We start from the raw sequence: 15,815 nt of genomic DNA on the forward strand, positions 1-15,815 counted from the left end.
TCTAAGTGTACAGATAGGTATTCTATATAGACTTTGTAAAGAAGGAAGTAAGCAGAAACTTATTTGCACTACATAAATACTAATTTTCACTGTTGAAGTGAGAGAAGACTTTGGTATCCATTTTAAAGTTTTGAACATACCTTAGTTGTTCCTTTTAAATTTTGAACATTCACAAAATCCCCTCATAAATTTAAAGTAGAATTTTGGTATATCAGAATTTATTTCCTTTACACAATGCATTTAGTTCTGTGATTCATTAGAAAGTCATGTGCTTGACTAAACATTGTCATTCTGAACGACCTTACAACACCTACCTTAGCTGTTCCTGGAATCCAGAGGCGAGCCGTCCGAAAAGCTAGATTGGTGATAAAATCATCCGTGTAGTATTTTCTCCCATCGGGATCAAATAATAGAATCTCAGGGGGACCGCTGGTCCGCCATGTGACTAGGAAGGTCGTGTCATTGCCCGCGCTGTCATCCACAGTAACAGTGTTTTTCAGTTGATGCTGAGGTTTAACATTTTCACCTGTACTTTCAAGCTGTTCGAAAGAATATGTAAGTGAAAGTTTCCAGCATATGCATAATCATCCCATATTTTCTTTGTTTTTATGACAAAACTGAATTGGCAGAAATAAAAACCACTGAATTCTAACATGTCCTAAGTATATAAATTATTTTTCATACAAAAATATTTGCTTCAGCCGAGTAGTATAAGTACAGTAGATATAAAATATTTTTATAGCTAGTACGCATGTCACTTCATTAATTTTTATCAAGAGATCTTTAGGTGTTCTCATATTTGCCTCTTATCCAAATCAACATTAGCTTCAGAGTAGCAGTTAAAACAAGCTTCTTTTTACTTTTGTTTGTGAATATGCTCTAATTAATTTATATATAATCTGTCCAGATACCATTATGTATTTTGATAAGAAATCAGACACGGGTTTCAGCTGGGTTTTGTACATTTTTAAAAAATCATTTAGTCATGATTTAAGCTGTATGCACTTAAACTGTGTGTGCAATTGTGACTTGTGTGTGTGTGTAACATGTGTAAACTTCATACAGATGACAGGCACTGTGATAAATGCTTTACATATATGATCTTACCCAATCCTTATGAAAGTCCTCTGCTGTTGTTGTTCAGTTGCTCAGTCCTGCCCGACTCTTTGCGACCACATGGACTGCAGAACGCCAGGCTTCCCTGTCCTTCACCATCTCCCGGAGCAAACTCATGTCTATTGAGTCAGTGATGCCATGCAACCATCTCGTCCTCTGTCCTCCCCTTCTCTTCCTGCGTTCAATCTTTCCCAGCATCAGAGTCTTCTCCAGTGAGGTGGCCCTTCACACCAGGTGGCCAAAGTACTGGAGCTTCAGCTTCAGCATCAGTCCTTCAGTGAATATTCAGGGTTGATTTCCTTTAGGACTAACTGGTTTGATCTCCTTGCTGTCCAAGGGACTCTCAAGAGTCTTCTCCAACACCGTAATTCAAAAGCATCAATTTTTCGGCACTCAGCCTTCTTTATGAACCAACTCTCACATCCATACATGACTACTGGAAAAACCAGAGCTTTGATTACACAGATCTTGGTTGGCAAAGTAATGTCTCTGCTTTTAAATATATTGTCTAGGTTTGTCATAACTTTCCTTCCAAGGAGTAAGCATCTTTTAATTTCATGGCTGCAGTCACCATCTGCAGTGATTTTGGAGCCCAAGAAAATAAAGTCTGTCACTGTTTCCATTGTTTCCCCATCTATTTGCCATGAAGTGATGGGACCAGATGCCATGATCTTAGTTTTCTGAATGTTGAGTTGTAAGCCAGCTTTTTCACTCTCCTCTTTCACCTTCATCAAGGCTCTTTAGTTCTTCTTCACTTTCTGCCATAAGGGTGGTGTCATCTGCATATCTGAGGTTATTGATATTTCTCTCGGCAATCTTGATTCCAGCTTGTGTTTCTTCCAGCCCAGCGTTTCTCATGATGTACTCTGCATAGAAGTTAAATAAGCAGGGTGACAATATACAGCCTTGACGTACTCCTTTTCCTATTTGGAACCAGTCTGTTGTTCCATGTCCCGTTCTAACTGTTGCTTCCTGACCTGCATACAGGTTTCTCAAGAGACAGGTCAGATGGTCTGGTATTCCCATCTCTTTCAGAATTTTCCACAGTTTCTTGTGATCCACACAGTCAAAGGCTTTGGCATAGTCAATAAAGCAGAAGTAGATGTTTTTCTGGAACACTCTGTGTTTTATTTTTCCCCTATGATCCAGCAGATGTTGGCAGTTTGATCTCTGGTTCCTCTGCCTTTTCTAAATCCAGCTTAAACATCTGGAACTTCTTGGTTCACATCACTTCTTCGGCTTAAGTTGGAGAAATTTGAGCATTACTTTGCTAGCGTGTGAAATGAGTGCAATTGTGTGGTAGTTTGAACATTCTTTGACATTGCTTTTCTTTGAGATTGGAATGAAAACTGACTGAACTTTTCCAGTCCTGTGGCCACTGCTGAGTTTTCCATATTTGCTGGCATACTGTGCATAGCACTTTCACAGCATCATCTTTTAGGATTTGAAATAGCTCAGCAGGAATTTCATCACCTCTACTAGCTTTGTTCGTAGTGATGCTTCCTAAGGCCCACTTGACTTCACATTCTAAGATGTCTGGCTCTAGGTGTGATTACACCATCGTGGTTATCTGAGTCATTAAGACTTGTATAGTTCTTTTTTGTATAGTTCTTCTGTGTATTGTTGCCACCTCTTAATATCTTCTGCTTCTGTTAGGTCCATACAATTTATGTCCTTTATTGTGCCCATCTTTGCATGAAATATTCTCTTAGTATCTCCAATTTTCTTGAAGAGATCTTTGTCTTCCCATTCTACTGTTTTAGTCTTTTGTCTTAGTCTTTCCCATTCTGTTGTTTTCCTCTATTTCTTTGCATTGATCACTGAGGAAGGCTCTCTTATATCTCCTTGCTATTCTTTGGAACACTACATTCAGATGGGTGTATCTTTCCATTTCTCCTTTGCCTTTTGCTTCTCTTCTTTTCTCAGCTGTTTGTAAGGCCTCCTCAGACAACCATTTTGCCTTTTTGCATTTCTTTTTCTTGGGGATGGTTTTGATCACCGCCTCCTGTACAATGTCACGAAACTCCATCCTTAGTTCTTCAGGCACTCTGTGTATCAGATCTAGTCCCTTAAATCTATTTCTCACTTTCACTGTATAATCATAAGGGATTTGATTTAGGTCATACCTGAATGTTCTAGGTGTTTTCCGTACTTTCTTCAACTTAAGTCTGAATTTGGCTCAGTTTATGATCTGAGCCACAGTCAGCTCCCAGTATTGTTTTGCTGACTGTATAGAGCTTCTCCATCTTTGGCTGCAAAGAATATAATCAATCTGATTTTCGTGTTGGCTGTCTGGTGATGTCCATGTGTAGTTGTCTCTTATGTTGTTGGAAGAGGATGCTTTCTATGACCAGTGCATTCTCTTGGCAAAAATCTGTTAGCTTTTGCGCTGCTTCATTTTTTATTCCAAGGCTGAACTTGCCAGTTACTCCAGGTATCTCTTGACCTCCTACTTTTCCCTTCAAGTCCCCTATGATGAAAAGGACATCTCTTTTTGGTGTTAGTTCTATAAGGTCTTGTAGGTCCTCACAGAACAGTTCAACTTCAGTTACTTTGGCATTAGTGGTTGGGCATAGTCTTGAATTACTGTGATTTTGAATAGTTTGCCTTGGAAATGAACAGAAATCATCCTATCATTTTTGAGATTGCATCCAAGTGCTGCATTTTGGACTCTTTTGTTGATTATGAGGGCTACTCCATTTTTCCTAAGGGATTCTTGCCCGTAGTAGTAGATATAATGCTCAGCTGAGTTAAATTCGCCCATTCTGGTCTGTTTTAGTTCACTGATTACTAAAATGTCAATGTTCATTCTTACCATATCCTGTTTGACCACTTCCAATTTACTTTTATTCATGGACTTAACATTCCAGATTCATATGCAATATTGTTCTTTACAGCATTGGACTTTACTTCCATCACCAGTCATATCCACAACTGGGAGTTGTTTCCACTTTGGCTCAGCATCTTCATTCCTTCTGGAGCTATTTCTCTGCACTTCTCCAGTAGCACATTGGGCACCTACCATCTTGGGGAGTTCATCTTTCAGTGTCCTATCTTTTTGCCTTTTCATACTATTCATGGGGTTCTCAAGGCAAGAATGCTTAAGTGGTTTGTCATTCCCTTCTCCAATGGACCACATCTTGTCAGAACTCTCCACCATGACCCGTCTGTCTTGGGTGGCCCTACATGGATGGATTATAGCTTCATTGAGTTAGACATGGCTGTGGTCCATGTGGTCAGTTTGGTTAGTTTTCTGTGATTGTGGTTTTCATTCTGTCTGCTCTCTGATGGAGGAGGATAAGAGGCTCATCCTGATAAAAAATCTTCCTACCTTTGATTTTCCTGAAAAAATCTTCCTACCTTTGATTTTCTCTTTAATAATATGAAATTTTAAAAATCTTTAAAAAAGTAAACGAAAAAATTTAACAAAACATTGTTCATGTGTTCATATTGTTCTCATTGTTCTCAGAGGGCATAACAAAGCCCTCTGAGATGAGTGCTGTTGTCACTCACACTTCACAGATGAAATCATTGAGACTTAGGGAAGGAAGCTGTCACACAGCAAGGAGGTGAAATGGGCATAGAGCCCAGGCCAGCTGAATCCAGATCCTCTTCATTTAATTCCTGTGCATTCACAAAGGATACAAATCTATACATAACTTTGAAAAATTATATTTATTAAATAAATACATAGCAACACTGTAAAGTTGCTCAGACTTGTAAAAAGCATAAAATTTTATTGGTGAATAACAGCAAAGACATTGTGGGTTATTTGTCCAAACCAGTTTCACAAGTGTTCCTGGTTGCTGACTACTGTGTCAAACACACTCTGTGCTGCGTTCTGTACTGTTGAAGGGGATTAGATATAGTTTCTGCCCATAGTCTAATGGGGCTAATGACATGCAAAGAATGGGGGAGAGGTGGCCAAGTCTGGAAACTAATTTGAGTCATATTAACAATGTTTTGTTAATTTTTTTCTTTTAATTTCTTGAACATTTGTTTTTATTTCATATTATTAAAGAGAAAATCAAAGGTAGAAAGATTATTCAGGAGAGCAAATTGTACTCTAATCTAAAATATATATTGTCATTTAAAATTCATCTTTTTCCACATCTAATGATATAATTGTGATCATTGCCTTTACTGTGTACACATAATCTTCATGTTAAACGTTTTCTTAGAATACTTTACTGACTTCATTGCTCCCATCAAGCCATTAACTTGGGAGGTTCACTCACCATCTGTGAGATGACTAGTAGGTCTGAGAAGTATAGACATCAGATAAAGATGGAGCCTGGTTCTAGTGATGTCAAGAAGCTCATTAAAAGCCTTCTTGTAATTTAACAAGGACTGTTACATATTCAAATAAGGTTAGTGAGGCAGTTAGCACAATTCATCTATTTTTCTTGCTCCTCTTTCACCCATCTGTAAATAAAATACTGAGGAAATTCTGACCTGAATATGTTGTTGAAAAATGTCTCCGGTTCCAGAAGCAATTCTACTGAAAGCATCAATCATGCTATTGGAATTGGATTTATCTGGAACAAAGAACTTTAAACCTCCTGAAATACACGAGTGGAATGTTAGCTATTAAAATGTAAAGTAATACAAAAGATAAAATGATAGGCCTTTCCTAACAAACTTCCTTTGTTTAAGAGGGTGAGTTTGGGGAAAACAGGAGCTGTGCTTGACTTGCTATACAAGGCATCCTATACAATCACGTGGTGAGTGGATGGCCAAGGCAGGTGGCTTTGTCTGTTCTATTCATGACTGTAATTGTAGGGTCTAGAGCTCTATCCAGTATGCAATAAAAACTCAATAAATATTTATTGAACTCAATAAATATTTAATGAACTTAATTCCTAGACAATCTAGGTTAATTGCTACCTACTTATATCTCTATATGTTTACATTTACATTCTGAAAACATTATTTTCAAACATAATTCAATAAAACCTAATTTTCAAGTTAGCATACTCATTTTTTATTGAATATAAGGAATATAAGATAAAATTATCTTATGCCTCATTTAAAACAAAAAGATGTATGTTTAATACTGCATGTGATCTTATCATAGAAGTTAGTGCATTTAAGCATACATACTATTAGCTCCATAATTACACATACTCAGATTGGTTTAACAAAGAAGTAGTAATAATATTTTCATTAGATGTATATAATTGGCACTTTCTAAGGAAAGTACAAAAAAGTCAGCAAATTTTTGGCAGAATTTAGCATTGAATTGTTGTGTTTTTTCCTAAGAAAACTGTTTACATTTTTTTCTTTCAATTAAGCCCTGTATTTTGTTCACATTATATGCGTTTCATGGCTGTTCTTTGAATATTCAAGTTGAAAGGAAATTCTCTAGAATATGTTTCCAGGAATTGACTTACCTGTAAGATGTGACAGTTCCTCCAGGTTTTTGACTGTAGATGAACCCAGGGCAATGGTATGGATAGTTGAACCACTGCTGAGAGCAGTGAGGAAGCAGTTGGTGATATGCTCATCATCTCCACTAGTCACTAATATCATCACAGAGCCAAAGGCTTTTCCATTCAGTTTTTCAACCACCTGAACACAGGGTATCAGTCACTTAGGAGGAGATGTAATTCAGATTGCCTTACTAGGCAGAAGAATTCACTTTCACTGCAAATTCCCCATAAATGGGGCTTCTTCCTCTTCCAGGTCCTCTGTAGCTCCCTGCACTCTCCATACCCATCTGTGCTCAGTCCTTACCTCACCCCATCAGAGCACTTGTCACCCTGCACACTATTGTCAGCTTACTCATGGATAGGGCTTCTTCCTGTTCAAATCACTATGAGATGCCCTAGTTTAGAACAGTGTCCATCATACAAGATATAGGAGAACATTATAGTGTGAGATCCTTGCTTCTGAGATCCAATAAGTGGCCATAAAAGGACCTAGAACAATGGCTATACATTAGAATCAGATGAGAACTTTAAAATTTTTAATGGCCTGATCACACCCCAAATAAATTAAAACAGAATCTCTCGGAGTGAGACTAAGATATCAGAAGTTTTGTATCCCCAGGTGATTTTGATGGGCAGCCAAGGTTGAGAAACACTTTACCTATGGGAAGCAACAATTGCAATTTTGTTCTACTTGCTACTAGATGTTTAACAAATGGTTGAATCCTCAGTGTCAAATCCAAACTTATGCTGATTTAGATGAACTCCGTTATTCTTGAAACATACCTCTGACTTTAATTGATATTCATATGCTTAAGTTCTAGTATGACTGTAGGCAGGAGCCAGACATGCTGATTTTGTTTGGAAAATCCAAGGGTAACAATGGCCACAGTCCCAGAATGGGTAGAGACAGTGTTAGAAATCATTCAGATGATGCTGATGTACCAACCTTGACCATTGTATTCATTTATTTACTCATTGCTTCAACAAACATTTCTGAAGCAACTATTTAATGTTATATGCCTTTTACTAGGTGCAGGGGATTCAGTGATAAGAAAGTTGTGGTTCCTGATCTTAAAGTTAATCCATTATTATTTTCCTATATTTGACACTGATGACCACATTGTAACAGATTTCCCCAAATCAGAAGCAACCTCAGATATGAAGTGAGAGAAAGGAAAGTGATGGTGAACCAAGGCTTAAGGTGCTCTACTGTACCTCAAATCCCTTCTTCAGCCCTGAGCAAACACTGGTTTCTGCTTCAGCTGACACAGTGACAGGCAGATATGAAACCAGCAACTTTCGGTCATCATCATTGTTAATTTGGTGTAGCTGGGCTCTGATCTCCCCTTTGCTATGAAAACTGGCAATGCCCACAAAGGTATGAATTTCAACAATCTGCATCAAGTAAAATTCTGCTGCTTGTTGCAGTTGAAGGAGTCTATCAGCCTATGTTTCAAAAAGAAAAAAGAAAGATAATAACATTTGGTTGGTAGACAAAAGTATGACTTAGTAATTCAATTAGCAAATATCTCTGATAATTTTTTAGAGATATCAGATTGTGATTTTTTGAGTTGTAAAGATTGATATGGTACTAGAATATTGTTTGATATTGCAGGCTCAAAAATGAATGCTTCTCAGGGAGGGTGGCGTGATTTGGAACTCTGCCCCCACGATGCTGTTCATGCTTTACCATTCCCTAAGAACACATATATCCACTGTTTCTCTCCTATCCGAATTCAAAGATCTGTAGAACCAATAGAGACTTGGTTTGTAATTTCTTCTTTGAAAATTCATCCTAAGTAAGAGGAAACATTGCAAAGACCTCATGGTAGAGAGGAACAGCTAGGTATCTATCCTAGCACTACCCTCTGTTACCATGTTTATCTTAGACTGGTCATCCTATCTGTAAATTGGAGGAATAATATTCTTTCTTACTTGTTAAAATAGAATTACCGTGAGGATCAACTGAGATATGTATATGACAATAGTTACACCTTGAAATACTGAGTATGAAGTAATACTAATATTACTGACTGCATTTGGGCAGATGATACTAGTGATAAATTCATTAGGGTCACTTGTCTTGGAGGCTGCAGGAGCAACAAGCCGAACTTCAGTGACCATCTGTTCAGTTATGATTCTGGTCTCTGTCTCCAAACTACACATCTCCCTTAACATCTGGACCTGTTTTTCACACTGCTTAGGAAATACCACCAATTTAACATCCCATAGGTGTTTCAAAATCTACTCACGGTGAATTCATTGCCCTCCTTCCCAAATATTGTTTCTTTCAATACTGAGAGGTAAACTGGACTCTGAATATGCCTTCAACTTTTACTAATAGTGTGACCATAGAGAAATTACTTATCCTTTTTAGCTGCAGTTTTCTTATCTGTGAAATGGATACATAGTAAGCATTCAGTAAATAGTAGCTATTGCTAGTATCGTAGTCATGACCTCTACTCCTAACTAGTGAAGCCAGAAACTTGAAGCTCTCTTTTATTACTCTTGTATTGCCAGCCTCCATCTGAGTGGGTAGCCATTCCTTTCTCCAGGGGATCTTTCCAGCCTAGGAATCGAACCCAGATTTCCAAAACAACTGACCCAGAGAATGCAAGAGGTTAAAACTCTTCCTTAAAGTATTCAATACTATAATAAAATAACAGTTGCCACTTATAAACCAAACACTTCATATCAACTATCTCATTATCCTCTCAACAATCCTATGAAGTAGTTAGTAGTGTTCTGCTACTGCTAAGTTGCTTCAGTCATGTCCGACTCTGTGCGACCCCGTAGACAGCAGCCCAACAGGCTCCACCGTCCTTGGGATTCTCCAGGCAAGAATACTGGAGTGGGTTGCCGTTTCCTTCTCCAGTGCATAAAAGGGAAAAGTGAAAGTGAAGTCGCTCAGTTGTCTGACTCTTAGCAACCCCGTGGACTATAGCCTACCAGGCTCCTCCATCCATGGGATTTTCCAGGCAAGAGTACTGGAGTGGGGTGCCATTGCCTTCTCCGAGTAGTGTTCTGGTAAATGCTAAAAAATGGCTTTCTGGTCAAAAGAGAGAGAGGAGAAATCCTGGGTTTGTTGCAGTTTCTGTGGGGTAAAATATTCCCACTGTGACTGGTTTAAGTTGTAAACCTGATGTCATTGAGTGCACAGTTGGGAAGAGATATGCAGGAGCAGACAGAGAGATAGCATAGACCAGAAAGAACCTCAAAGAGCCTATATCTGGGATCAGCAGACATTTTCTATAAAGGATCTGATAGTAAACATTTTATTTTAGGCTGGGTGGGGACATATATTCCCTTCGGCAACTACTCAACTCTGCTATTTTAGTACTAAAGCAGCCATGGATAATATGTAAACAAATGAGTGTTGCTGTCATCCAATAAAATTTTACTATGGATGCTAAAATTTGAATTTCATATAATTTTCATGTGTCTACCTAATAAACCCATTCTTAATTTGCAGGCACTGCAAAGCAGGTAAAAATAGTAGAAAAATAATTAGGAAGTAATGAATTTTGAGCATTTATTATGCTTATTTCAATATATTTATTAATTATAAATCTACATAGTTTAATTTTTAATAATGGCTGCATTTACAACTTTAAAATTTCCTAAAAATTTAACAGTTGACTCCTGTAAGTCAGTATGAACTGGCTCTGTCACAACAATGAAATAGGTATTGGTGTCTCTGTTTTACCAGTTGAGAAAACTGAGCTTCAGAGAGGTTATTTGCTCTTGATTACACAGACAGTAAGTGAAGGAGCCAGGACTCAAAGCACATCTGCCTGATTCCAGAGACTAAACCTCTAATGGGCTTCCCTGATAGCTCAGTTGGTAAAGAATCTGCCTGCAATGCAGGAGACCCCAGTTTGATTCCTGGGTCGGGAAGATCCACTGGAGAAGGGATAGGCTACCCACTCCAGTATTCTTGGGCTTCCCTTGTGGTTAGCTGGTAAAGAATCCGCCTGTAATGTGGGAAGCCTGGGTTCGATCCCTGGGTTGGAAAGATGCCTTGGAGAAGGGAAAGGCTATGCACTCCAATATTCTGGCCTGGGGAATTCCATAGACTGTATAGTCCATGGGGCTGCAAAGAGTCGGACACGACTGAGTGACTTTCACTTTCAAATCTCTAATACTGCCTAGGAATTATGGAGCTTTGCAGAGTTTGTTTCTGGAAGGCTGCTAGATTAGAGATGACTGAGATGTGGTTCTCTGTACACAATGACATAGAAAATATACATGTAGTGGATATGCACATTTAATTGCAAACTCAGTCTATTGCCTCAGGAAGGGTGTTTGTTTACCAGTGAGTGGAATGTGGTCAGAAAGGAGCCTTCAGTTACCTGTTAGAGTTTTGTAGAGGGTTTTTTGTTGGAAAAGATTGCAATTAATAGCAAAAATAAGGGCTGGAAATTACTTGTGCATTTTATTTATCTTCATTATCTCAATTTCTGGGCCACATTCTGAATCTGTTTCTCTCATCCGCAAGAAGAGATGATGCCCATAAATGTTCCAAACATTTGCCCTCACCTTTCCCTGCCCTTACCCTTTGAGAAGAAAAGAAATTAAAAACTGATAGAAAAAAGGGATGAATGGTTTATAACCATGTTGGTTCAGATGTTACCTCTGCCATCTTGCTGGACACATCCAGCACTAAACAAACCACTCTGTCACCAGCCTGTACAAGAGAGAAAGTGGGAGGAGGTGGAAGCTCGGTCCCGTTTATGGGAAGACTGTTCCTAAAGTCGTCAGAGTCTGTGATTACATCCCAGACACTTCTGAGGCTGCACATTTGGTTCTGTGGGTTTGGAGCTTCTTGGTTGTGGGTACTTGCATTACAGAATTCAACCACCTAGAAAAAGAACAAAATAAAAGTACTTAGAAAATAAAAATACTCCTCTCATACTAGACATATTTCTCATTCTCAGACAACTAAATGTAAAAGGAAAGGTGAGCTGAAACACCAGAAATCAGAAGTGCTACAGCAATGTCCATCTTTACTTCAAGAATGCCATTGATTTCAAAAATAAACCTTGACACCCTTTGCTTCAAACACTGGCACCCTTGTGGTATTGTGGTCAATCACTATTAAATTTCATTTGCCCTTAGATAACAGAGAGAGTAGACCATGTATAACTAACTTAGTCTTTAAAAAAATAAAACCCGATTCTCATTCCTTAGCATGATAATGTGTTAAAGAAAACACCCCAGGAGATGTTATCTTGGTCAGCTATTCCTTGAAATCACATTTAATAACCACTATATCTCTATCTATTGATCAGTCAACATATATTAAACTAGTTCAAATACTGATCTATGTAAGAATAGGATAAGGAGAAAAGCAACTGAAATCTATTTCCTGATCTTCCCCTCATTTGGAGATATGGCCATAATTCATATAAAAATACTAACCCTATGGCAGCACTCCTTTTAAAGGCATGGTTTGCATTCCAAAGTAATGTGTTATCTACTTCCCAGTGGCTATATTCCTATGAAGAGTAGATGCTTCCTGCTAATAGAGCCATGGAAGCTTAGAGCTAAAATTAGAAATCTTATAGACTCTCTAATCTTGAGTCTAACTTCTTAGAAAATAAGCTGAAGTTTCAAAAAGTTAACAATTGCGTAAAGACATGAGTTTCTTAGTAGGATGGGAAGACAAGATAGAACCTGTTTGTTGTTGTTGTTTGTTTTTAACTCTTTATATTTCATGACTGTGGTTAGGAGATGGTGAAACTTTTCTGATGATATTAATGAGTAGGGCTTTCAAATGATCACAAAGAGAGTACTAGCCACAAACAATGTGGACTAAGTAACATGGAATTAGCTTGGCTTCAGATATTGAAACTGTAAATTAAAACTATAATGAATTGGATAAGAAACATGAAAAGTCACCTTTAAGTTACAGAATGACTCTTAGCCCTGACTAAAATTGGACTGAAGGGGAAAAAAAAAACTATCTAAAAAAATGAATGTTTGCATTCCCACCAACTGTTGGTGGGAATGCAAACTAGTACAGCCACTATGGAGAACAGTGTGGAGATTCCTTAAAAAATGGGAATAGAACTGCCATATGACCCAGCAATCCCACTGCTGGGCATATACACCGAGGAAACCGGAATTGAAAGAGACGCGTGTACCCCAATGTTCATCGCAGCACTGTTTACAATAGCCAGGACATGGAAGCAACCTAGATGTCCATCAGCAGACGAATGGATAAGGAAGCTGTGGTACATATACACAATGGAATATTACTCAGCCATTAAAAAAATACATTTGAATCGGTTCTACTGAGATGATGAAACTGGAGCCCATTATACAGAGTGAAGTAAGCCAGAAAGAAAAACAACAATACAGTATACTAATGCATATATATGGAATTTGAAAGATGGTAACGATAACCCTATATGCGAGACAGAATAAGAGACACAGATGCATAGAACAATTTTATGGACTCTGAGGGAGAAGGTGAGGGTGGGACGTTCTGGGAGAATAGCATTGAAACATGTATATTATCATATGTGAAACAGAACACCATTCCATGTTCGATGCATGAGACAAGGGCTCAGGGCCGGGGCAATGGGATGACCCAGAGGGATGGGATGGGGAGGGAGGTGGGTGGGGGGTCCAGGAAGGGGAACACATGTAAACCCATGGCTGATTCATGTCAATGTATGGCAAAAACTATTACGATATTGTAAAGTAATTAGCCCCCAACTAAAATAAATAAATTTATAAAAAAAAAAAAATGAATGTGTCAATCCCAGGAACGTGGGGTCAGCCACAGAGACAGAAAACTTCACCGGAACACTGCCCATAGTGTTCCCAGCCTGTTGGAGAGGAAGTGACCCACAGAGATGATGAAGTTGGGAAAATGTATCAGGTTATGAAGGCTGATGGAACTAAATCTCTGAATCTCCTAACTCCCTCCTTTCTGATTTCACACTCTCAAAGCAGGCCTCTGGATGGAATTTGGCTGTTCCATGAGGCTTTCTTCAAATAGAAAATGAACTGACTAGAAGATGCAAGTGTCAGATCTCCATGACAGAGTACTCTTTTAAAATAATAATATTAAAAATGTGTCCTGGATTGCTACACAAGTTTCTTGTCAGTTAGTGGGGAATACTGACAAGATTGTGTTTTTGAACCTGTAAAGCTAAGGGTTAATTGACTTCCCTTGGTAACAACTGACTTTTCTTTTTAAGTTCTAGAATATGCAAAATGAGGGAAAGAGAATTAGGGGATTTCATATAAATAAAAATGGTTTTCTACCTCAAATGTGAGAAATATAATCATAAATTACATCTCTGTCATTAACCCTGGTATACTTTCCTATAAAAGGATACAGGAGAACCACTATACAAGAAATTTTTTGAAGACTCCAAGATTGTCCTTGTTAAACCATCTTCCCCAGAGAGCAAATAATCACTTTTATAAAAGAATCAGTTTTTACTGATCACCTTGGGCTGTGTGGGTGGGGAGGGGGATGCTGAGGTATTTTTTTTAATCTGTCAAGTAAAAACTAGATTAACTCTAAGGTTCCCCAAGATTTAAAAAGTAGTGAATCTTAATTGCCTTTTTGTTTAAATACTTAAAACATATCAGTCTATCTTGGGAAAAGGTGGGGTCTTGTAGGAGTTTGTTATTCTAAGAACATACTTACAGAAGATAAACTTTGCATGAACATTATCGATGAAGTTGCATTTTGTGTGCTATTGTATATAAACATGCATCCTTCTTGGAAAATCTTGCTAATAATACAGTTTTCTTGGGGACAGGGACCTTTCTCACACACAAAAATACCTGTGATGTCAGATGAACACCTAAAATAGTAAGAGAAATTGGTTTGTTTTATACTTATGTTTCCTTTTCATTGGCTCATAAAATAATTTGTTTTAAGGATTGTAGATTGCTAGATACACATAAAACATTTTTAAAACTATTAAGAAAGGTCATTAATTTATAAATTCACTCCACTTTATTTTCAAGCATTTGATTTTGATGAGAAGCTCTGTTTTGCCAAGGGCTTTACCAGCTAAACAAGGTCAAAGCAAAAGCTACTAGGAAATCCCCATGAACTTTTGGAGGCCCTAGGAAAGCATGAGTGGTGATGTCCTGAATCAGGGCTTCTTTGAGCTCATTGCCATTGGACATCAGAGGAAGAAGAGGGTGAACATGTAATGATGATAAAGGACTCCTTCTTAATTTAACAGTCTCAATACTGTCAATGGGATGAAAAACCTATAACTTTCAGGAGAAGAATCAGTATCTACCAAAGTTACAACTAAAATTACCCCATGACCTGGTAATTGTTAGAAGCTGTTCAACAGATACACAGATCTGCCTGTATAAAATGGAAATAATATATATAATATATATATCATTATGACCTGTAGTAATAATAAATATTGTGAAGTGAAGTCGCTCAGTTGGGTCCAACTCTTTGTGACCTCACAGACAGTAACCTGCCAGGCTCCTCTGTCTATGGGATTTTCCAGGCAAGAATACTAGAATGGGTTGCCATTTCCTTCTCCAGAGGATCTTTCTGACCCAGTGATTGAACCCAGGTCTCCTGCATTGCAGGCAGACTCTTTATCATCTGAGTCACCAGGGAAGGTCATGTGTGTGTATGTATATATATATATATATATATATATATATATATACATATATATATATATATCATTACAACCTGTAGTAATAACAGACTTTGTGAACAGCTCATTTGTTCAACAATAAGGGACTGGTTGAAAAATTATAGTATATCATACAGTGGAACACTAAAATTAAAAGAAAAAAGTGAAGAAAAATATGTGTTAATATTTATTTATTTATTTCAATTTTCCTAAAAAAACACAGCAAAAATAAATAACGTGGGTGACCTAGAGGGGATGAAAGAGGATAGGGCGAAGAGAGTGGTGGGAGCATGATATATGAGTATAACTTTTTATATTGTTTTGACATTTGACCACATAAATATTTACCAATTTTTAAAAATACAATAAAATTTCAAAATTGTCAATTAAGTTTTAACTGCCATTATAAACTATTTTAGAATCAAAAAATAAACAAGGAATTTTAAACATGTGAAAACCACTAACCTTGTTGCTTTAATTTGACTTTGCCCATTTATGTAGAAGGGTTTCTCATTGTTATATTCATCAAACACACCCCAACGGAAATGGGCCCATTCATGAACAAACACTCTGCCTGTAGAAGAGAGAATTTTTGTTTTGAGTTCCTAAAATTTCAGCAATGGAC

At 37.7% G+C, this 15,815-nt stretch overlaps 1 protein-coding gene across 3 annotated transcripts in view; it reads right to left on the bottom strand.

The window, feature by feature from the left end:
• Positions 1-15,815, bottom strand: part of CLCA2 (chloride channel accessory 2) — a 53,847-nt gene that overhangs the window by 18,810 nt on the left and 19,222 nt on the right. For all 3 annotated transcript variants that reach the window (XM_081489968.1, XM_081489967.1, XM_081489966.1), the window contains 7 exons: positions 15,656-15,764; positions 14,218-14,377; positions 11,182-11,409; positions 7,764-7,994; positions 6,510-6,687; positions 5,572-5,678; positions 315-539 (listed from right to left, as the gene is read on the bottom strand). In XM_081489968.1, coding sequence (XP_081346094.1) covers positions 315-539; positions 5,572-5,678; positions 6,510-6,687; positions 7,764-7,994; positions 11,182-11,409; positions 14,218-14,377; positions 15,656-15,764 — 1,238 coding nt within the window. The remainder of the gene's footprint in view (positions 1-314; positions 540-5,571; positions 5,679-6,509; positions 6,688-7,763; positions 7,995-11,181; positions 11,410-14,217; positions 14,378-15,655; positions 15,765-15,815) is intronic.

This window comes from Giraffa tippelskirchi, chromosome 5 (assembly GCF_054371585.1).
Source record: "Giraffa tippelskirchi isolate mGirTip1 chromosome 5, T2T-mGirTip1v1.2.pri, whole genome shotgun sequence".
Classification (NCBI taxonomy): Eukaryota; Metazoa; Chordata; class Mammalia; order Artiodactyla; family Giraffidae; genus Giraffa; species Giraffa tippelskirchi.